General features: G+C 32.8%; 2 protein-coding genes and 1 long non-coding RNA gene across 4 annotated transcripts; 1 reads left to right on the forward strand and 2 right to left on the reverse strand.

Moving 5' to 3' along the window:
• Window positions 1-2,333: 2,333 nt before the first annotated feature.
• On the reverse strand, window positions 2,334-6,639 carry LOC142555216 (zinc finger CCCH domain-containing protein 53-like). 2 transcript variants are annotated; one of them, XM_075665971.1, is made up of 9 exons: window positions 5,383-6,639; window positions 4,859-5,053; window positions 4,586-4,765; window positions 4,409-4,500; window positions 4,068-4,331; window positions 3,806-3,947; window positions 3,447-3,650; window positions 3,279-3,342; window positions 2,334-2,676 (listed from the first exon to the last, which is right to left on the reverse strand). In XM_075665971.1, the coding sequence occupies exons 1-8, from the start codon at window positions 6,342-6,344 to the stop codon at window positions 3,333-3,335; spliced, it is 2,049 nt and encodes a 682-aa protein (XP_075522086.1). In that variant the 5' UTR covers window positions 6,345-6,639; the 3' UTR covers window positions 2,334-2,676; window positions 3,279-3,332. The 2 variants fall into 2 exon arrangements, with proteins under 2 accessions (XP_075522086.1, XP_075522087.1); XM_075665972.1 differs by having other exon boundaries at window positions 3,279-3,339; window positions 5,383-6,638.
• A 9,845-nt stretch (window positions 6,640-16,484) lies between these two features.
• On the forward strand, window positions 16,485-19,240 carry LOC142555217 (RNA-binding protein Y14A-like). The gene is made up of 4 exons (XM_075665974.1): window positions 16,485-16,802; window positions 17,681-17,817; window positions 18,074-18,219; window positions 18,967-19,240. Exons 1-4 carry the CDS (start codon window positions 16,532-16,534, stop codon window positions 19,010-19,012), a joined length of 600 nt encoding a protein of 199 aa, XP_075522089.1. The 5' UTR covers window positions 16,485-16,531; the 3' UTR covers window positions 19,013-19,240.
• LOC142555218 (uncharacterized) lies at window positions 18,945-19,739 on the reverse strand. Its single transcript, XR_012822356.1, has 2 exons — window positions 19,429-19,739; window positions 18,945-19,236 (listed from the first exon to the last, which is right to left on the reverse strand). It is a non-coding gene; the product is annotated as an uncharacterized LOC142555218 (long non-coding RNA).
• Between the last annotated feature and the right edge of the window lie 5,053 nt (window positions 19,740-24,792).

The following is a 24,792-nucleotide window of genomic DNA, read 5'->3' on the forward strand; positions in this document are numbered from 1 at the left end:
TTTAAAGTGGGTTTTTTTATGATATTTGGATCAGAAAGAGAAATAGAAAAATTAGGAAAGCAACTAAAATGTATTGGTTTTTCAAATAATGAGGACTCTATTATTCTTAATAAGGAATCTTCACATTTATGACGCATTTGATCTCTAACGATAATTAAATTTGGTGTATTTAAACATAATCTTGTAAGAGGTTTTAAACATACTTGGATCATTCTTAAATGCATAAATTTATATGATACTTATGAATATTAACAAGCTTTTGTGATAACAGACTAAATGAATTATATCCTCCTTTTAGAGTAATTACTTCTTCTATTGTTTTTCTGATATAATCAGATTTAAAATTATAACTATCAGATCCACAGATCTTCACATTAGAAGATGCTGGTAATTTCCGATCTTGAATATTTTTCTCAAAATTTTAAGAGATAATTAATTCTTTGTTTTTTATAGTACCACTACCAACAATTTCTTTATTTTTTTAGGGAGAGATGTGTCGGCTCGTCTCGCTATATAAAATATGTGGATTGAACTTGTTGATAATTTATCAACCAGACGAAATGACGTACAAATTACAACAAAATTGGCTCCGTCAACCGGATAAGCCCGCACCAGCACCTAAAATATTATGAGTTAGATTGATAATTTTCCTCACTTGCAAAAAGGCGATACAGCCCACCTCACTAGCTTGTTTCGACATACCAACATGATTAGCCTGCCCAAGTTTTATGCTTGCGAATGAGTCCATCTCACCAAATCCAAATCCAATGCAATCCAAATCCAAATCTGTATTTGAATGAATTGGTTCCCAATTCCGATAATGGAAAAAGAAAATTCAGAAACCGTAAATCTGAAAGTGAAAGGAGACCCCTAAAGACCAATAGAAATGGGGTGTCAGCACCCCATGTGAGTGTGGCCCTTCCTTCTTTAAAGAAGCCACAAAATGAGACAAAAGAGTCCCTTAAAAGTAACCTTTAATGATACCATCAAACAATACCCTTGTCTATTTTTATTTTTATTTTTTATTTTTATTTTTCTATTTGAGTTAAGAACTTTTCTCTACTTTCTCCCCATGATGCAATAATATATCAAAAGAACACAAACAAACACACATGGCTTAATGTATTTTTAAATCACACCATTTATGTTTTTTATATATAATAATAAATAATGAAATTGATGATAGAATATATATATTCCAAATTAAGAAAAAAATTATCCTACAGTGGTTCCCTTAGAACCATAAACTAAAACAGAATCATCTCTCGAAAAACCGAAACCATTTTTCTGTTCGAGTTGAGAGACGGATCAGAAGCCCAAGACTTGCAAAAAAACCGTCGGTTTTTAGAATCATGATCAGGCCAAGCTCACGACAGGCTATAAATGATGATTCAAAGAGATGATATAATAAAAGCTACACAGCATGAAGGGGCAATAAGGAACTAAAAAAGAGTGACAGGAAATCTTGCTTTTAGGCAGGCTCCACTTGCCGTATCAAAAAATATACCCACCCTTTTGGAGTAGTGAATCAGACTAGTTATCACACTTGGGTTTCAACTATTTTAACCCAACTGGGATTCACCTAATGCACACATAGATTTCCTTGATCATAACTCCTCTTTCTTCTTTTTTTCGAAAGCATTGCATTTTTGTTCTGAAAAAGTTACTTCTTGGTTCAAAAAATGTTGTCTTCTTATTGACAATTAAACACAATATGGGTTTTAGATTTGGTTGAGACATAATATTAGGATCCACATCGACTCCATTAACAATTGATGAACACGCATTTTAAATTTGAGTTTCCATCTTTTAGATGGATAACCTAATATTGTTGTTCTCGTCGTCGAGGAAAGACACAGCAGCAGCAGAAGTAACTCAAAAAGGACTAGCATCAAATCAAGTTAGATACTAACTGTATCCATGGATTGAATTCAGGCTCATCAACCAAATATTTATTGGCGGTTAAAACCATGGCCGGCTATAAAAGCATCACCTTCTTGAGTGATGGGCATTATCATGTCCCTCACCGCCTCCACAAATTATTGCGGAGTAGTTCTGCTTTTGGACTCACTTATAAAAAAGTTTATGAATCCATCTTTGCTTAACCAAGTATTTGTACTTCAATGGAAACCATTTCGACAACTGGAACTCGACATAGCAAGAAAATTACACATAAATTCAGTCAAGATGGTGTAACGAACGAGTAAGCCGGCGTTGCTAGTCTTATTTGCGCACAGATTTTATACAGCCAAACTCCATTTTTGTCCCCTTCACGAGAGGTAACTTAGGTGCAAGATAAAGCATACACAATGGAGAGGGTAAAAAGAAGTAGATAAAGGTAAAATTTCCATTCTATGATGGTAAGAGTTGTACTCACTACTTGCCTTTTGATTGTTATATGCCAGAGTCCTATGCGGTTCACATCACACACTACTACAGAGAAGGGTACAAATAAATTAACAAAGACATACCCCACTCTCATAAATCAGTTCATCTGTCTTTTACTCCTGCATTATATATTGATGTCAAGTAGTATGGTATTGCATAATGTGATGATGACAATAATCTTTAGGAAATCTTCCTCACACATCTTTTTTTCCTTCTGTTGAGGCTACGGTTTTTGGCTGTACAGCTAGAGGACATTTTTTACTTCCTTGTATATGCTACTCAAACTTTCTGCAACAATAAATATGAAAAGGCAAATATCAAGAAACAAGAATTTGTATAACAAGTAATCTTCGGCCAGTTTGATTGAAAAAATGGCGCTATATTGTACAGCATAAAGGTCCCAAGAGGCATAAGCTAGATAAACAGTACGGGCGAACAAGGGAAAATGGGCGAACAGGGGTGAGTCAGGCAGACAAGGGGCGGTTTGATGCGAACAGGGGTGAGTCAGGCAGACAAGGGATGAATCAGGCTAAATGATAATATGCATCTGAAGCATTGAGATTGTTATATCATGCGCTAAGAACATATCAGGTGAGTCAGGCAGACAAGGGATGAATCAGGCTAAATGATAATGTGCATCTGAAGCATTGAGATTGTTATATCATGCGCTAAGAACATATCACCATGGTCAATGTTAGCTCAAATTTTTGTTACATTGTGCAACATCTCTTTGCAGCTTTTAATGAATGAACTCTACATGACTGATATATTGATTGGTTAACCATCCCATACCTTGTAATAAGGTATGTGGTCACATTTATCCGCCATATCAGATAATGTAGCACTAGTTAGGAGCAGAATATAAATGTTCTTAAGATAAGTGATCTTACCAAGCTAAGGTGATCCTGCTTGCCAATGCCCTGATCAGCTCTAACACCTACATTTTAATGGCTACTTGCCAAGCAGAGAACAAGATGATTCAATCAGTTAGTTGAAGTTAAATTCATTAAATGGTGAAGCTATGGAGCTAAAGAAAACGAATTAATGGCATGAAGTACCTTGGCATTTGAAAGTAACATGGCTTGAGAGAAGCCATGCCAAGGGGAGAACTGCTTGGGAGTACAGGGGAGATGTTAGAAGATGTGTTTGTAACATGTATGTTATCATCAGCTTCATTGAAAGCAGGGAAGAAAGCAGACTGGTTTTCAGCAGCGAATTTGGTAGGAGAAGAAAAAAGGTTATCCGGAAGAGAGTATCCCAAGCTGTTTTCGCAATAAACAAAACTTAGAGCTAGCAAGTAGTATAAAACAATCAAGATTACAGGCAGAATTTTAATAGCTGCAATTTATCAAAAAGACAGTTTTAGTATTTCAATTAGGATATAACCCCACATTTCATTGAAATAAACTCATGATACCTTTCAGAGGGATCAGAGTGACCGGATTTCTTATTGACACAAACAACATTTTTGTTAGACAATGATTCGGTCTCTTCCACCAAATTGAAATCATCATCTGTTATAGTATGAGATTTAGCTGCTTCTTGGCCGCTATCAAACTCTGCAAGAAAGAAAAAATGACCACCTATTATTTGTCAAAAAAAAGTTCATCTTAAAGTCATTCATTCTTTACCATGCCCATACAAATGCATAATCTAAAGTAAGGATTTAGGTAGATAACCTCCTGAAACATCCTGATTACTGGCACTAGACGAAACGATAAGATTATGATTTATCAGCATCTGAGACTGTCTGGGAGAGGAAATTGGGAGACCAGACGGCAGGCTTGGCACAAAACGACGTCCATGCTGCTGATTTTTTAGGTCCATTAGTTGTAAGTTCATCATCCTCCTTCCTTGGAGTTCCACAGCATGCTGCAATTCTGTCTCCTGCTCCAATTTTCTTCTAAGCATAGTCTCTTGGGAATTTAGTAACATCCTTGGCCCTGCAGGGAAAAACAAAAGAAAAATCATGTAACATATACTTTTACAGGATAACAAGAAACCATACATTTGCACATACCAAATGGAACATCAAAGTGTTCTCTAGAATCAAGCTCAGTTGGGCTCAAACAAGATGCATGTTCCCCCATCTCCATGTGTTGATGTTTGTTCCTACAATGGTCAATGAACAACGGAACTTCAATACTGGGACAACATTGGGAATCATTGCAATGAGAAGACTGAGTGAAAAGAGTACTTGTCCGAAACTTTTCCTTTTTCTTTGTACGGTTTGACAAGCACACGAGAATCACAAACGAAATGAGGATTCCCTTTTGCCAAAATGAGCTTCACAGTCTCTGGGAAGACAAATGTAACAAATCCAAACATTCGCTTCTGCTGATACGGAATCCTAACATCTTGCACTGGTCCAAACATACTTCAAATCAAGAAGATCAAAGCATCGTTAAAACAGATCCTAGCACCATACTTAAGAATCAAAGTTTTAACAAATACAAAAGAAATCACCCACCTAAAGTAATTCGAAACATCCTCCTCCCTGAACGTACTATCAGCTGGAAATGTCAAGTAAATCTGTCGAGAGTTCGAGCTTGAACCAGCACCCAGTCCCATCGGTGGATAGTCGTTCCTCTCAAACCGACACCTACTAAATTTGTGGAATTCATCTCCCATCATCAACGCAGCAGCAGCAGCAGCAGCCGCCGATCTATCAGTATGCATGTTGAATATGAGAACTTATGTAATTTGACAATACCATTTCAAATCTACGAGACAACAGAAAGTTCACACAGATGTACTCGTTACAAGATCTCAAGATAAGATACAAATTAAAATATGAAGTAAAAATGAAGTATTGACACAACAACATACAATTCTGAAACCAGGATATGTATAATGAAACTAATAATAGCTAACCAGAAGTATACATCAGAACACAACAGCTTCTCAAGACTCACGAGCAGAAATGACTGAAGAAGAAATTAATTAAGGTACATAAAAAAGCAGAGAAAAGGGAAATCTAAGAATATAATTTACCTCTGGTTCTCATTCAGAAAGTTTATGCCCTTGTTGTAAGCAAAAGGGTAGTGACCTCCAGAAGCCATAAGAGCAAATTTCTGCTGCTGAAGAGCCTTCATTCTAAAAAATTCATCAAAACCTGAAACGTTCTGGCCTGGAGACCCTACTTCAATTGCGTCACCACCACCAATATCACTGTGTAAGAACTTGCAAGTACTACCATTCTTGCAAAACCCCCTCGCGAAGTACATGCAAGGCCTCCACCCATATCCATTTCCACCACCTCCTTCCTCAAGATTTGCAAGAAATGAGGCATCATTCACAGAGCAACTCCTCCTGTGAAATGGGTTAGAGTGAGGCGAAGGAACGCTGCTGACATCCTCACCAAATGGGTAAACCAGTGAATCACTCCTGCCGCTGGGACTCATTATCGGATCCACGAGAGGGTCATCAACAAACAAAAGCTGATCTTGAACTTGATTGTGCACCCCGCCACCACCACCACTCAGAATCTCATCGCTAAAGTCGTTTCCTCCATAAAAATGCAAACTTGGGGAACCTGAACCATTATTAGCACTGCTAGCACTAACATTCGAGCCATTCACAACAGCAGCATAAGAAATAGGCCTCGGGCTGCTTCTTGGGAAAGACCCCGCCGGAGAAGAAGGATTGCTCAAATGAAATCCATTGTTAGGTACCAAGATTCTAGGCGAAGTCTGCGGAAATGGGCAGTTCAACCCAACAGAAATCGACAGAGCGACTGAAGGGTTCACACCCGGGCTACTGGAAGGAATCCCAAGAACAGCTTTCGCTTTGTTAACGTAAGTTAACAAGACCGCTTCAGAACCAAACGCTAATCTTATCATCTCCTTCTCACCTTGGTCTTGTATCAGTATAACCCCCATGATTCTTGAAGCGTTCTCTGGATCCAAACTCTGAATCCTCGACATCACTATCTGTGTAGCCTCAAATGCATCCATGGTGGCTTGTTTTCTCTACTATGACCGTGTCTTTCCACCGTCACAGCTGTAGAATCCAGCGGTAACTCCACTGAGGCACAAAAAAAAGGGGGGGCTTTTCTTGGACCTTTTTGCAGTGTATTTTTTCACCACCTCCTCACCTCGGAAGAGAGAAATGGAAGGTAATAGTAGGGTTTTAAGCAGTTTGCGAAGGATTAAAGAAGCTTTTGAGGGAGCGAGAAAAGAGGAAACAGAGGGATTGTTGTGTTAAATTTGGGAAATGATTAGGAATGAGGGTGGCAAATGTTTGTAAAAGGTAACGATGAGTTGGTGCTTATATTTGGCTAATCATTCTGCATATTAATTACATTCGTTCTTTTAGTAGTTTCTTTTTTCTTTTTCTTTTTTTTTGAAGAATTATTCAACCTTTTGGATTTGTAAGGATATGATAAAAAGATCACTTCTTTTTTTCTTTTTTATTTTTATTTGGAGATTTCTTATCTTAGTTAAATGATTTGAACATTTCCTCGTTGATATTGAGATCTCATCCTTAACACTAATCTAAGAAATCTTTGGCATATCAAAGATAACTGATGATTTGATGTGCGTGAAAATATATATTTTTTATGAGTTGTTCACCAATTTCTATTACTCATAACTTTCACTTTTTAATTTTATTTATGTTATGAGTCGATTTACATTTTCTTACATGAACTTGATTTTTTTTTTCCGATTTAGTCATTTTTTGCCCACATTTAATATCCATCACCCGAAAACGTCCTAGTTGGCGGTTTGATGTGTTGAGTCAGAAAATAAATTTGAGAGTTCTGGTTTTGAGTGAGAAAGTAGTATGTCTGGCTTTTTTTATTAATTCTATCCGAGCAACTGGGAAAACAAGAGCAGGTCTTTTGTGAGACGATCTCACGAATATTTATCTGTGAGACGGGTCAATTCTATCGATATTCACAATAAAAAGTAACACTCTCAGCATAAAAAGTAATTTTTTTCATAGATGACCCAAATAAGATATATGTCTCACAAAATACGACTCGTGAGACCGTCTCACACAAGTTTTTGCAAAAAAAAAAAAAAAAATCAAAGTCCATGTGATCTCGAAAATAAAAATATTAAAAAAATGTAATTTATTGAACAAAAATTTCTCTCAAATATTATATATATATATAACTAAGCACGCAGTGAAGGTGAAATGACATGATCCGCTCTTTAGTGTGTGTGAGGCCAAGATTCAAACCCGAGTGAAAACAAAACTTTGTCCCCTAATTGTAGTAAAAGTATATTATATAGATGCACAAAAAAAAATTTATTCACCACCGAGTTTCCATTATCAAACAAAAGTTCGTACCGCCCAAGAACTCAACAACCAGGATTTATTTGGCACCCACATGTGCAGTCTCTCGTGTCCATGTATAGTTCAGTATGGAGCTTTGTGGTACGACAACGAACGTAAGAAAATAAAGTTGTATATCTGCTAGCAGGCTATAATTTTTTTTTCTGGGGTTATGAATATTATCCTAACAATATAGATACATGATGTGTTAGAACATTGCTCCAATTGATTAGCTCATATGTGTATAATTCTGTATTGTGAACTGTCACATAATGTAGTATCATTAAAAGTGATCTAAATAAGACTTCATGTTGTTTGAGTTTTAATTTATGTTATCGTTATGTTTTAATTTTTTATTCATCCACCAAACTAAGCAATATATATAAAAGAGCAGGACTCTTGTGAACGGTCTCACGAATCTTTATCTGTGAGACGGGTCAACCCTACCGATATTCACAATAAAACGTAATATTCTTAGCATAAAAGTAATATTTTTTCATGGATGACCCAAATAAGAGATCTATCTCACAAAATACGACCTCAGAGACCGTCTCACGCAAGTTTTTGAGATATATAAATAATAAAATTCAGGATATGAATAATATTGATTATATATGTTATATTAAGAGAATATATTATTCTCAATATTGACAGACTTTCTTAACAATTTCTTTTTTCTACAAATGTCCCCATCAAATCATAGAATTTCATGATCCTTAAAATAACACAAATATTAAAAACAAAAAAAAAATAGTATCTAAAAAAATTAAATAAACATTATTTTAATATATATGAGTTACTTGAAATTTCATTTTATTGTAATGAATGCTATTTTTTCTGCATATTTCATAAACAAAAAGACTTAGAATAAAATAAGAGCTTGAATGGTTTAAAATTATAAAAGTAATTTTGCTTAACATAAATATCGATTTCTTTATCAATCTATGTCATATATCCATCAAAATGATGGATACTTTGAATTTATGTTCAATTAATAACAAATATTTTTAAATATAATTACAGTGCTTTTCGAAATAATTTAATAAAACCATCGTCTAAAACTCGAGAGTTTATGTTAAATTACCAAGAAACAGAAGCATATCTGAATCTATAATAATGGATATTTTTGTATATTTGTGCGGTTAGTTCTTCTTATATCATCGCAATTATATTTTTAATTTCAATTATTATAAAATTTGAAATTTATTAAATATTTAATATTATATTTTATTTATTTAAAAAATATACCCATATCTTTTCTTGTTTTTTTTTTATATAAAAAATACAAATCTCATTTTAATTGATAAGACTTGAGCACAATTAAACTTTTGCAGAGGATTTGGTCAAAGCTCAGAGCCTCAGAGTGGGTTAGGACAAAGCTACCAAGTGGGGTGTGGGGATAGGATTTGGGCAGCGGTGAAATTTGGAGAGTTGAAAGTTTGAATATATTATATTTTAATTTTTATTAAATAAATTAGTAAATATAATTTTATATTCTATATGTGACAGAAGATGCACTTTGTTTCAGAAACAATATTCGTTTTTCCTATTCATATATTTAAATAAATAATTTAAAAATATTTAGGTAATGACAAATAAATAACGAAAATAAACCTGGATATAATGATACAGAAGAAATGGAAATAAATTTCTTTTAAATCCATTTAAAAAAAAATTTAAATCGAATATGTTTAAATTTTATGATTCAATAATTTAAAATTGTATTATTGTCCTTGATACTTTGGTAAAAATTTGTGTGAGACGCTTTCACGGATCGTATTTTGCGAGACGGATCTGTTATTTGGGTTATCCATGAAAAATATTACTTTTTATGTTAAGAGTATTACTTTTTATTGTGAATATCGGTTTCACAGATAAAGATTCGTGAGATCGTCTCACAAGATACCTACTCTGATAATTTTGCACATAAAAAAACAAATATATATTCGATCTAATAGAGTTTTACGTTATTTTTTTTAAAAATATTATTAAAGCTACATTATTTATTTTTATTGATTGTTTAACTTAGCAATCATAAAATAGTATAATTATATTAAATGTGTCAAAACCGATCATTTATAAAGACGATAGATGATGATTATAAAAAAATTATTTCTTGCCTAAGAGACGTAGCCTATCTTACCTTAAAAGTTCCAAATTTTGAACAAAATCTCGAGTTTGAGACGTAACAATAACATTCGTCTTCTCAACTCAAATTTTTTTTATTTCTTATTGATGGATGAGTAGGTCTCTTGTGAGACGATCTCACGAATCTTTATCTGTGAGACAAGTCAACCCTACTGATATTCACGATAAAAAGTAATACTCTTAGCAAAAAAAGTAATACTTTTTTCATGGATAACCCAAATAAGAGATCCGTCTCACAAAATAGGATCTGTGAGACCGAATCACACAAATTTTTGTCATTGATGGATAGTCTTATAATCACCGAACTTTAATTCATATTTTCGAAGAAAATGATTGTAAATAGCGAGTATTGTCAAATCCACGTAGAAGATAATTTATTTTTTAAGGGAAAAACAAATAAATAAGGATTTTTTGAGTATTTATACCAACGAGAAATGAATAACCAAGAGAAATAATTAATAAAATATAAAATTTAATATTATCAAGTTTTGAATTAATTGTTCTAATATTCAATTGTGTCATTGGTAATTGACTAATAAATTATTTTTTTTCATACATTTCCAAGAAATTTAAAGCTCCTCGTTACTCATCCATAGGTTGGTGCATTACACCACTTTTTTATCCTCCATATAATTGAAATCTTAAATATTCCAATGTGGGACAAAAAGTCCCTTCACATCTCACACACACTAAATTAGTTTTAATAACTAATTTAAAACAATTAATTTTTTATTCATCTCAAATTCAGTATTGAATAAATCAATATTCTAAAAAAATTATTCGAATTTTCAAGTTAATTTTTTTTGGATGAATAACATTTGATTAATTTTTTGAATAATTGGACGACCATGATTTCGAACCTTGGGGGCTGTAAAAAAATCAGAAAAAATTATTATTATTATTATTATTATTATTATTATTATTATTATTATTATTTATCTCTATAATTAGATGATGATTATTATTGTTATTATTATTATTTATCTCTATAATTAGGTCTCACTCTATAGCTATACCCTCTATTATGTGGGTTTCTTTTTGACCATTTGGTTGGGATTTTGTCTTAATATATTTGGACAAATTAATAATCACCAACCAAATGTTTTTATCCCATTTTGGTCCAATTATGGTATTAATTAAGGTCTGGCTGGATTATTTATATATACATATATACTTGTTAAGAATGAATTTTCAAGAGTTCAATGATATGGATAACTCAAATATGAAATATATATCACAAAATTAATTTGTGAAACCGTCTCACAAGAGTTTTGTGAAAAAAATCTTATTAATAATATAAAATAATCAACAATCATTCAATCAAATTAAATAACAAGGATACACTTTTACAAATATTTTTATTTTATACAAATATATTATATATTTGAAAAGTATAATCTAAATGCACGCAATGTGTGTTCCCATATACTCAAAAAAAAATGCTTAATATTTTGAAATTTTGGAGTGGAGAAGGTTTAGGGAAAAGAAGAAGAAGTTTTGTTACGAGATTAGATTAAGATTTTTAATGAGATATGCCTGGTTAAGTTCTATATAAGAATAATCAAACTCTACAAATAGAAATAAGAAAATTTTAGAAACAATCTATCGATCTCAATTATATAATTTACGTTTTTTTTAGTTTGTCCCAAGTATATAGACGTGTATCATATTTATCTACTTTTTTACTCAAGTCTTGAAAAATTGTAACTATTTTTTGAATGAGTTAAATAATGATAAAAAAAATAGGTAAAAACTTGTGTGAGACGGTCTTTTTTGTGAGACGGATCTCTTATTTGGGTCATCCATGAAAAAATATTACTTTTTATGCTAAGAATATTAATTTTTATTGTGAATATCGGTAGGGTTGACCTGTCTCACAGATAAAAATCCGTGAGACCGTCTCACAAAAGACCTACTCAAAAAAATAAAGTCTCTATGTAATTTTGCTTTTCTAATAATTTTTCTTTATCCGTGAGTTTAAAAAAATAAGTCTATTTTTACTATATTATAATGTATCCACCTCTTAAAAAAACTGTTTAGATTATTCACATGTTAGGACTAAAATTACCTTTCTACAAATATTAGTTAAAATTAAATCATCCACAAAACAATTGAATTTTAAAAATAAAACCTCATTTCTCAACACACAAGTCCACATTAATTTAGAAACATGTTTTCCCTTTCTCTCAATCCATTTTTCTTCAACCATTATACACTTCATTATTTCTTGGGACAAATTACACACCTCAATTTTCAATTGTTAAGGTCATATTAATTGTGGTGATTTGTTGTTTAAGAAGATAAGAACCTAAAGAAAACCAGAACATTAGAGAAACCAGAACACTTTCTAAAAGAAACATTAAGCAAAACTAGATTACATTGTTTCACAACTATATGGAGTGCACTTTGTGCTAATATCTTATAATAATATGTTAGATTAACATCAAAACATATATTTTTTTAATAAGAGATTAGTGATATCTATTTTGTGTATACTTTTTACTAGATAATATCTTTATCTAAAATGACCGTTCTGTACAAAATATACTTCATTTAACGACATTAAATAAACCGTAAGAGATTATTTATTATTCTTTTTAATCAATTCTAGTAATAAATTTAGGTACTCTAAACGGGAAAAAGAGACGTTCTATATTGAACTTTTCGGATCAACTATATAAAGCTATCTCGAGGATTCACAAAAAAAGCTCTCCCAAATCTCAAACTTTGAATTTACCGTGAAAATCGTTAAAATACTCAAGCTTCTCAAAGTCTCAAAAAACCAACACACGCTTTAAAGACATAATAGATTCAGAAGATTATCCGTGCTATATTTATTTTAACTTATTCATTGTTTCATCAAATGTAAATTATGAAGTGTTTGTAATTTGAGGAAATAATCTTTTCCAAAAGTAAATATATTAAAGTGTTGCGTTGTAATACTAGGAGTTTCATAAGTCAAATATAAGACTTAATGAAATGGATTTGTATAAGTGTGTATCAATCAAAGTCCTCCAATGATATCTTCTAAAAACAGAAGAAGGAGAAACATAAAAGGTTTTGTCATTCGAACTTTCGTAAACAAATTTTGTGTCTTATTGCCTTCTATTATATTTAGTTTTATTAAAGTGTTGTTGACTCTTTTCGCACTTATCAACGTATTTTGCTGTATTTTTCAAGAACGTGATCAACTTTTGACTTCTTAAATCATTTCAAAAACATACTTTCATATTCAAAAAAAATTTGAAGTTTTAAAACGTTTATCCATTATTTCTAAAAACTTCACAGATCGTAAGAGATGATGTACAATCAATTTGAAATATGATTGACGTACGAATCAAACTTTGACCCACTTAAAATAAATATGACTATGACCCCATATCTATTTGGGGTCTACATGCCTTTTATCTACGTAGATTTTATTGAATTGTAAATCGAAATTAAATTATTTTAAAAATAAAATAAATTGAAAACTAATGATTTGGTGTTTGATTTCTTAAAAAAAAAATAAAAAACCGAAATCGAAACGATAATCATAACAAAACATGTAAAAATATGATAAATTATAATAAGTTCTTAAAATTTTGGGCTAATTAAAACAATACTCCCAGTAAAAAAAATAATCAAAAAATAAAAATTATTAACATTTTAATGCATGTGGTTTTGAAAATAACACAAAAAATCTTATAACAGTGAAGGTAAATACGCTCGATTTTTGAGACCGAACTTGTAGTCCAATGGTCCAATTAGCTGGCTTCCCGTGTTGGATTCTCTGCCCCGCGTATGTTGTAATCAAAATATATATACATATATATATATATCTAGATTTTTTTAAAAAATACTTACATAAACTCAACAGCATTTTATATATAGTCTATTTAGAAACGACGCAGACCTTCTGTTGAGGCTACCAACTCGCTATCTTCCCGTGATTCTAGACTGTGATCGAATCCTTCCGGGTAGTATTTACCCGTTTCTTCCCTCACTACCCGTAGGAACGTCATAATGGTGAGTTCCGGGCCGAGGCTCCATCCTGTTGGCTCCGTTGTTGTGGAATTCCTTCGGTACTGTTGCTGCTCTTTTACAGGCTTGCTTTTAGGAATTATCATGTCGACATTTTTAATTTAGTTTCCACGTTAAGTATTTTTGTATTCATCATGGATTAATGCCATGGAATAAAAATTATGTTTCATTGCGAACAGGTGACAGGGTTGTGATTGTTGAGGAGGTAACTTTACAGAACGTATGCTCTAGATGTAGTTTTAAAGAGCCACTTACGGGAAAGCCTTGTTCCTTTCCTCGATCTTCCCCGGATGAGTGCTTTCTGCTTGGATCCTACCAGAGATTATACTTCCTGCTTGTACATTTGTTTTGGATGTGCCAAATTTAAGAAACTATCTCTCTGTCTTAATTTCTAGTCTTGACTTTATTGGATGAGACATGTATGTATCTCTATGTCTTAACTTCTAGTCAAGGTTTTAAACAACAACCGAAGCACTGTGATGAGACATGTATGTGTTTATATTCATCAGTTCTCAAGAGAATGCAGCACAACAACTCTTGGTAAGAGCGAACGAAATATGTAAAATTTTCAAGTACAAAGTGAACGAGAAGGGAATGCAAAACAATGCAGATTGAGGGATCATTTGTAGTAGTCCAACAATTGCGTAGAAGGAACACAACCTTCTTGATACAAACACAACCTTTTGGACGTCGGGCCGGGCGGGCCGGCCACACGTGCATGTGTTTCAATGAGACCCATCCTATCCGTATCTTCCCCTTTCAAAGACTTCTGATGTCCCTTGGAGCCTGGCCCAAACCTTTAGCTCGAACTTGAAGCTAATAAGAAAACTATTTTTGACACGTTTTCTAATGTGTGATAACTCTCACTTTTTTTTATTCACTGCTTGCCATTTATCCAACAATATCATCCTCGTTGATTCCGATGTCCCCTCACATTTTCTAGATAATAATAAAAGTTCTTATATTACCACAACAAATTTCACGAGACTTAGCTGTTTTCTATTTAAATTACTGAGAATTAGTATGTATTTACGACTGTGAACATATGTGCAAGTATTCTGAATACTAGTTTCTTTCCGAGGGTAAGTGAATTGCATGGATTGCTGAGTGGTGCAGTGAGTATGATAACTGGAGAAAGAGTCACGGCAACATATGAAGGAGGACCAAAGACTTTTCTTAATCGATCATGTAATCTCTCCCGTATATGAGGATATACACGATGTACTTCGACGCTTAGATAGCATTTCAGTCGGTGAATTTTTTGTCTCGTGTTTCTAAATTTTTGTCCTCTTTACTGCAGGAAAAACAGAAATGGAACAACCGATAATTCAACATGGAGGAACCATGACGACGACCTAAATGAGTTTTTCTGGTAAAATATGGACTTCTGATGTAGCCTGATGATCAAGGACGGGGTAGTCACGTTATCTTAGTTAGAAGTCACTTTACTGGTGCTTACTTGTTAAATCCAGGTCTCCGGATTGCTTTAGGATAGGTTGGCCCATGATTTCTTTTGTTTATACACTTCAAAAAATGATAAGACGAAGAAATCTCGAGCACTAATCGAGACTCGTGAGGAAACCCAAAGAGAAAACAATGAAGATGATGAAATGGGAGTAAGCTGCCTTCTCAAATCACATTTCCATATTATTAAACCACATATTACTATGTTGAATATCAGTGATTGCATCCTATTTTGCTAAAAATATCAGAGATCTCTTTTCTTAAACTATATTTCAAGAAATTTGAAAAGGATTTATGATTTTGCAGCAATATTCAGCTCAAACTTTAATATATACTAAAGTTCATGTCTGAACTCCTTCAGAAAATCAGATCCATATCAGTAGTTTAGTGAGGACTAAATATAGATTTATAATAGAGTAGGTTTCTTGTGAGATATTCTCACGAATCTTTATATGTGAGACGGGTCAATCCTACCGATATTCATAATAAAAAGTAATACTCTTAGCATAAAAGTATACTTTTTCATGGATAACCCAAATAAGAGATCCGTCTCATAAAATATGACCCGTGAGACCGTCTCACACAAGTTTTTGCCTTTATAATATTTTGGGTTACTTGACTGTCTAATATAAGTAGTTTAGTCTTTGAAAAACTTGCTCTTATCTTGATTTGTTTATATATTCATAGATAACTCTTGATTGATGATTTGCTATGGTGTTGAGTTATTGATTTTCCCTTGAATCGTTGAGGTCTTGTATACAAAAAAACTTTTGTTACTATCCGAAACAATAAAATTGACGTCGAGACTCGAAAATTTCTATTTTTTCTTTCGAGTTCTTTATATGTTTTTGTTGATTCATATGGAGTACTGTATCAATATCATACATAACCGATATTTCATAAAATCAAACCAAAATTTCAAATTTATTGAATCAAAATTGTAAATTAATTCATTTCAATATATTACTTGTATTTTAACAAAAAAAATATTATTCACCCAGTCACATGGATAAAAAAAAATTCGATAAATTTCACTTACATCCAACCCATAATTGAAAAGCTCAGTATTTGGGCTGAAGAGAGAATTTTTATCGTACGATGTGGCCCATAGAATGATATGGTTCGGCCCAAATTTACAGAGGCAACGACGACAAGTAAAAATCGAAATTCATATATTGTAAACCCTAAATCAATACAATTCAAAACCTGATAGTTGCACATTTCAATGGCGAACATCGAGGCGGAGGCGGTGGATTTTGAGCCAGAGGATGACGATCTCATGGATGAAGATATCGGGGAAGGTTCTCCGAACCGTGGAGCAGCCTCCATCCCGCGTCTGAAGTCCGCCATCGCTGGCGGAGGCTCGTCTTCAGCTCCCAAGAAGACCAAGGGTCGCGGCTTCCGCGACGAGGCTGCTGCTGAGGCGGACCGAAATGCCCGAATGTCTGCTCGGTTCGACTCCCTTGACTCCGTCGGCGGCCCTGGCCCCGAACGATGTCAGAATCTCTAATTCTACTTGTTTCAGAATCTCTAATTCTACTTGTTTTTTAGTTATGGTTTCCTTTTTTTTTTCCTGCTCCATTTCGTAATTTATTTTGTTTAATTTAGCGTGGTGACGAGCCCCACCTCGTTTTGTGTGGTCGAATCGAATTCGATGGTTTCTTCTGAGAAGTGTATTTTTGTGGTTTTGCTTTTGATGGGGGTTAAGTAACGGAGTGTTATATTCTCTCAAATGTCGGTATGGCTTAAACTCTATAGAAACTTTGATAGGGGAGAGACCAAGAAAAATCTGAGCAGCATAAATAGGAAGAGTTTCAGGATTTTCAATTATACTGGGTATTTATGTGGAGGGTTGATAGAATTAAGGAAACAGTTCCAATTCTCTAAATCATTTTTGTTGTTTTTGTGAAGTTGTAATCAAACCTTTTGCGTATCCATTTTAGAGCTTTTTTTTAAATATTGGTTAAAGAACTGTTTCTTCAACTAAAGTAGTCTGAGATATGAAACAAGGGGGTTGTATAGTGCAATTCTCGGGTGATTAGTTTCACTTGACATTGGAAAGATTGTTCATTCCTGGTTTGAGAGAGTGAACTTATTTTTCAAGCAGTTTTCAGCAGCGATTTTCTATGAATAGGTGTTATTTGCAAGTACTGAAGAATATGTTGGTCTTTGGGAGTCTGAAATTCTTAAATGAAAATTTGTAGCATTACATATTGTGATATTGGAAGTGGGTATTTATTACCTTGCTGATGTAAGTGTTTCCTGCTGTCATTACAGCAGTATATTTTCATCTCTTGTTGCTAATTTTAAATTTTTTATTGCTGGGCTATATCAAAGACTCGGCTTGTGTACTAATGTTACCAAACTTGTCCAGCAATCGAAGGATGGATTATTCTTGTTACTGGAGTTCACGAAGAGGCGCAAGAGGATGATATACAAAATGCTTTTGGTGAATTTGGCGAGATTAAGAATCTACACTTGAATCTTGATCGACGTACTGGGTTTGTCAAGGTATGATAAGTTCAATTTTGTTGAAAGCTTGGTTAATGGATTGGCGTACAGCTGAATTAGTTCTAATAATTCATCTTTGTACTTCGATGAAATGCATTCTTAAAGTATTTCGGAACTTCTAATTCTATCAATAAGTTTTCTTGATCTTGTCCGTACCAATTCGTATGTTCCATCTTGTTTCTCTGAGTGATGAATCTTTCTTTCAGATGCGTTTCTGTTAACTAACCAGTAACCAAATATACTCGTTATTATACAGGGCTATGCTCTTCTTGAATACGAGAAGTTTGATGAGGCTCAGAGAGCTATTACAGAAATGGATGGAACTGAACTTCTGACACAGCCCATAAATGTTGATTGGGCTTTCAGCAAGGGCCCATTCAGGAGGAGGAATATGCGAAGAAGGTATAATGTCAAAAATTCACAATGAAATTGAAATGGTTGTTGTAGGCGTTGTAAATGTTGAAACTCTGATCCAATGTCAAAATAATGCACATTGTTGTAGATAATCAGATTAGAGTGTTCAGTCACTGTTTGACTGTTTCTTGGCTGTTGATGAGGGAAATATTATTCTTTCATATTCCTTATGGAATACAGCCTGGACAGGACCCATTCTGTAGGACAATAGACTTATCTGTGTTGGAAAATAATGGAAGAGACTTGAAATAATTGGAAAAAATAAAAAGATCTTAAACAAGAGACCGGAAATAATTGGAAAAAATAAAAAGATCTTAAACTTCTAACTGTTAACCCTTGTTTTAAGTATTCTGATCAGTTACCTGAAATTTTCGTTTCTTATCTATCCATAAGTTTGTCTGATTAGTACTTTAAATGTTCAACTTGTTAAATATCAACTCTTGATATATGCCATCAACGCCATTTGCGTCGAAATGGTACTACACAATATTTTCTTTGATAATCTAACCTACTTCTTGTGCATGTTGTGAAAGTATAGATCTTCCATTATTTGCATGCTTGCTTTATTCTTGCTTAGCGGATGAGCAAATAATAGTTGAAAGTTCAATTGTAGAAAAAGTATCCTTTAATCTAGAAAATTCAGAACAAAAATTGCTCCAATTTTGATTTCTTTTTCTTGTTTACACATTCAGCACTACACATTTGAAGTCACCGTTTTTACCATATCTTTTTCAGATCACCTCGAACTCACCGTTCCAGAAGTCCCAGGAGAAGGTTTTGATGTTCACACGATTCGGGAAATCGTGCTTTTGTTTTTCCGTTTGGGTCAGGAGACATGTTGTGGCTTTGATGCTAATCGATGACTAGTATGTGTGATGATGTTTTTCCTATGATAATGCTTGCTTTTATTTCCGCATTGACGAATACCGTAGAGGCATGATCTTCACTACAAGTCTCTCTTAATGTCTTGTTTAACATTGCTGCTCTAGTAAAGTTTATTGAGACCTCACCGGTTCGGTCGACCCTACCCCTGCGGGCACTGCCTGCAGGGGTCGATCCAACGGCTCGGATTTTTTCGAGCCAGTTTTTTTTTTTTTTTTTACAGGGAGGTGGGCCCGGATCACTCATGTGGAGTGATCCGGGCCGTTCATTGCCCGTGCAGGCACTGCCTGCACGGGTAGGTTGAAACAAACCGACCTCACCCCCATGGTTTTACCATTACAGTAATGCTAATCGGCTTCGTAACCCTTTCCCTTTTCGACAAGGGTGCAATCGATCAAATCCGATATATGGACGGAGATGTATTGTATGTTCTCTATTTTTGTACCAAAATCGTATTGGGATAAATCGCATCGATGCCCTTGGCATAAGGTCGTGCAGTCTTATGGTATATACCACCGACATGGTTGTGACAAGTCGTACAGTCTTATGGTATATACCACAGACATGGTGAATATCCAGCTAAATATTCTTGCATTTGGTTCTAAAATTAAATTTATAATTCTCGTCTTTAATATATTTCGGGCTTCATTAATTTGTAGAACTGTGTCTTAAATTTTTTATTTACCAATATATATACATATATAAATTATTGAATTTTAGATCCGTGTAAAGGAGTTTTGTTTTTATTTTTTTTTTCAAAAAAGAAAAATTTCCTTGTTCATGGGGTGTATTGAGTATGCTACTGTGATGACTGAGTACATATTTTCATATAAAATAATATCATATAGAAAATAACGAGTTATTAGGAGTATGGGTGTAAACCGATGGAGTTAAATTTGTGATATTTAAAAAATATTTGATTTGTATTCAAATTATTTAAACTGGAATATGTTTGAACTCTTATCAGTCAAGCTCGAGCTAAATTAGTTTGTTTGATAAGTCGTGAGTCGTTTTCGAGCTTTATGATTTTATTAACACAATATAATTATATATTAAATAAATATAAATCAAATACTTACTTTCGAATAGTTTGAGAATATGTTTGAACATGTTTAGCCGAAACTATTATTAGTTAATGACGAAATCGGAAATATACATTTGGTCATGAAAGCTGCACATATTTAATGTATAGTGCATAATTCGAAATTTATAATATGTGGAAAATTTGGTGTTTGAATTATTGTATAATTCGAAATTTAACATATTTGAATGGTATATTACATGCATCCAACTCTACACCTTACTTGAAAATACTTTTATCCAATTTATTTATTAGTTTGGATCAAATATTTTCATTCAAATGCAATGTTAATATTTGTTGGAATTTTGATGCTTAATGAATGAAAAGTAAGCAAATAAATCAATGTATTTGATTTGGAAAAATTCGAAACGAAGAACGAAGCTTAATGAACGAATATTAAGTTCGGTGGTTCTGAATAAAACTCGAAAAGAGTTCATCATATGTTGAAAGAAACTCAAACGAGTAGTCGGAACTTGTAAAGGACGAAAACCGGAAAAAAAAATAAAAAAAATAAATTTAGCGTGAACAGTAGCCGGCGCGCACCTGCGCAGGTGCGCGCGCTTGCTAGTGGCAGGCGCGCACCCGCGCTCTGCAGCGCGTGCGTACGGGCGCCTGGGCGCGCCCCTTCGTGCTATTTCGCGTCCCTTCGACTTTTTCTGATGTTTTTTCATTTCCTTGGCATTGTTTGATGATTGTGGTCAGTTACAATTGCCAAGGGACATCCCTATGAATGAAAGATCATGTCTTTTCACACGAAAATCATTAAATGATTGATTTTTGAAAATCAAACATAACATTACATCATATCATCTTTTTTCATCGTCTTCTTCTTCCTTCTTCAACAAGAGAGAGTTTCTTCATTTCTTTGTGAAAGAATTTGAATATTTGAGTGCTCATTATTCAAGTATTGTAGTTGTATCTTGGGATAAGATTGCCACAACCTCTAGCACATTGTGAGGGACAAATTCTTATTAAGGAGAAAGTGTTCAACACTTACCTCTACAAGCCATATTCATTTGTTTTCTTCTTGTTTTCCTCTCATATTTGAATACCACAAACAACAATATTCACACAGTTTTAACATTTTTTCTTTTTTCTTTTTGAGTTGGAGAGTTTTAATGCATTTTAAATCATAATTTAAGATCCCAACTGCCAAATATAGGCAGGCAGAGACGAAGTTAGCCCTCATTGAAATTTTTTCTTCTATCGAAAATAATCAGTGATTTTTTCTACATAAAAACTCGCGTGAGATGGATCTAAGGATTGATCAAACTCATGAAAAATATTACTTTTTATGTCAAATCTATTACTTTTCTTTACATTTATATATCGGTCGATCTGTCTCACATATTTTTTTTCTCTAAAGAGTGTTAATTTGATTTTGTATAATATTTTAATCAACAACCCATAAATATGGTTTGACATAATTGTGTTTCGTATACACAATTAATTAGTTGTCAACTCCTAATAGAGGCATAATGTTAGCAAGCTGCACCATTAAATGTGACAACTCAAATTGGCTTAAATTAAAGTCCCGTCCCCGTTTGGTTTTCAATCCAAATCACACCATTCACAGTTACAAATCTCTTAAATTACATTAATGGAGTTGGCCCATTATTTTATTGTTGTAGGATGGGGTGTTCCTAGGTTTCATATTGTTAATTATCATTTATGATAATTAAGATCCCTTTTTTTTAATTGGTGCTGCTTTAAGTGATTTACGGGGTGATCAAGAAACTCTTCGTCACGCTATTTTTGTTATAAAAAATAGAGTAGGTATCTTGTGAGACAATCTCACGAATCTTTATTTGTGAGACGGGTCAACTCTATCGATATTCACAATAAAAAGTAATACTTTTGCATGAATGACCCAAATAAGAGATCCGTCTCACAAAATACGACCCGTGAAACCGTCTCACTCAAGTTTTAGTCCAAAAAAAAAAGACCAACTCTCTCCCGCATTGTTCATTACACGGTAGAGAGTTAACTTTTTTTCATTAATTTGTTCAATTTTGAGTTTTAGTACAATACAGATTGTTTTTTTGGTGCATGGAATTTTATTTTTCCAATCGCCAATTATGTGTCTCCGAAAAATAGTTACCAACATTGAAAAGTTCCGACTTGTCAGATATCACGTCAAGAATTAAACCACAAAATCGAAAATTAAAAATTAATGTATCAAAATTAAACTTTAAATAAAAATCAAATATCGAACGAGTTATATAGATTATCTACGTATATATATTTAACTATTCACGGCTATATAGATTATCTACGTATATATAAATATTTGTGACAATAATATCATCGTATGGCCACAAGAAGCATCAATTATTATTTTATAACAATTCTTACATTGATTTCTTTTGAAGTTCACAAATGGTGTGTGTTTTTTTCTCTCTTTTTTTTTTTTTTGAAAATGAATTTTTTGTCTAGTAGGGATACTATTTTTTAAAATATCCGCAAGCCGCAACATTTACTAAATTTCAGGTGAAATTACGATATTCTTTAATATTGTTCTCATATAAAACTCGAGAATAAAATTTAAAATGTCACTTCTAAATTTCAACTATATGCTACATATAATATTTCCTATAAGTTTTAACTAAAAATATTTATTTTGAAAACATCGTATTCGTAGCCCCACCTTTTTTATATTACATTTACTACCATATATGGTAAAACATTTTAATTTTATGACTATCATGATATTTTTATTTTCTAAATATCTTTAGAAAACTAAATTATTTATGACTATCATTTTAGTTTTGATATCGTCAAATGTCAAATTTTTAATACCTATGCTACAATAATTATTCTTGACTGAGTTTTTTTTTTTTTTTTTCACTGTCAATTCTTCAATATAATTAATTCTTTAAGTTCGAATGAGTCGTAAGTGTACGAAACCAAGTTATAATATAATGTATAAACTATGAGTATCGACCACATAGAGTTTATTTAGACAAATTAAATTTACCTTAAGCAAATACTTTAGTTAATTAAAACAATAGTTCAATTAATTAATAAACTAAATTAATAATGAAGTAAAAAGACGAAACAAACGCAACATAAATAATTAGACTTAAAATAATAAATAAAAAATTGTTAGAATCTCGGTTCACCTACCTCTAAATCTTCAATAATTGAATTTCAAATATTCAGTTATGCTTTGGACGAGATTCCCTAATTTATCAATATATTCGGGCGAACTATATTAATCTGACTAACAAAATGCAGTGACCAAGTGTCCTTGTGTTATTTAACAATTGTAATCGCATTAACGAACTGCGAAATCCTCTAGCTTGCCATTTTTGGTTAATGGTATCAAAATATACCAACCTCACATGTCTATGAGTTGTAGATCTATGAACTATGTTACCTATCTTATTATAAAATCTCCAATCGATTTCAATTATAACGTATAAAATTACTTCGAAGTTGATCACGCTCCAAAGATAAATAAAAGCACAATAATGTAATAAAGTATGCTTAAAAACCAAATTCAATCTTCAAAAAGAAATCAACATAGATGTTTTGGGGTAGAATCATCTTAATTCCAACAAATATAGAAGAGAAAAGAAGAAAACACTCATGCGTTTCTCGTTCTTCGACCGAGTTCTCTTGCTTTCTTTATTCTCCTTGCCTACGGCTACTTCTCATCTCCAATATGACGATCTTCTCTTTATGTGTATTAGGGTTCCCATAAATATATAGCAAATGGCCAAGAATAGCAGAAAATCCGTGTGTGCAAAATTTCCATATTGATGTGCGTTGGGGTGGGCATAAATACCTGTTCTAGCACGAGTTGCTCGCAAATAAAATAATTTTTTCTTCATTTGGGCACGCTAGGGCGGTCGATTTCCCCGCACTAGCACGACCTCCTCGCTATTCAACACACATTTCCTACAAAAAAGTATATATTCATAACCCTTGTCAATTCTACAAAATGACATAATAATGAAATTGTCAAAATTTTAATATACTCATAACTCAACACACCTTTCCTACAACAAATTATACGTACATATATATATATATATATATATATATATATTAATTATCCGCAAAATAATTACATACTAAAATAAAATAATCAAATCTCAAAATATCATCCCAGTTAATTATATAACAATCTCATAAATTTTCCACAAGAAAACGATATTTTTGTAATGGAATTAGAGACAAAATAAAAAAATAGTCTCTAATTTCAAACGAAATTTATTGTTTCAGTCTTTAAAATAGAGACTGCTATAGTAAATTCGATTGCTAATTTAGAGACGGTATAATTAAATCGATCTCTAACTATTAACGATCAATTTTTTTGATATCATGTGCCAAAATCGATCGCTAATTGGCCTCTGTTGCAAAACTTCGACCGATTTATATATTGCTCTAGAATCAACAATTTCTTGTAGTGTTAAAACTTTATTTTAATATATATTTTCAATCATTCATATAGTTATTGATTTATTATCCCCCAAAATATATATTTTACGATATTATTATTATTATTATTGTTATTATTATTGTTATTATATTAATCAGGCAATACTTATCGTCGACAAGTGATAGATACGAAAGCTTGGAAGTTTCTTGAT

Source organism: Primulina tabacum, chromosome 9 (genome assembly GCF_025594145.1).
Source record: "Primulina tabacum isolate GXHZ01 chromosome 9, ASM2559414v2, whole genome shotgun sequence".
Classification (NCBI taxonomy): Eukaryota; Viridiplantae; Streptophyta; class Magnoliopsida; order Lamiales; family Gesneriaceae; genus Primulina; species Primulina tabacum.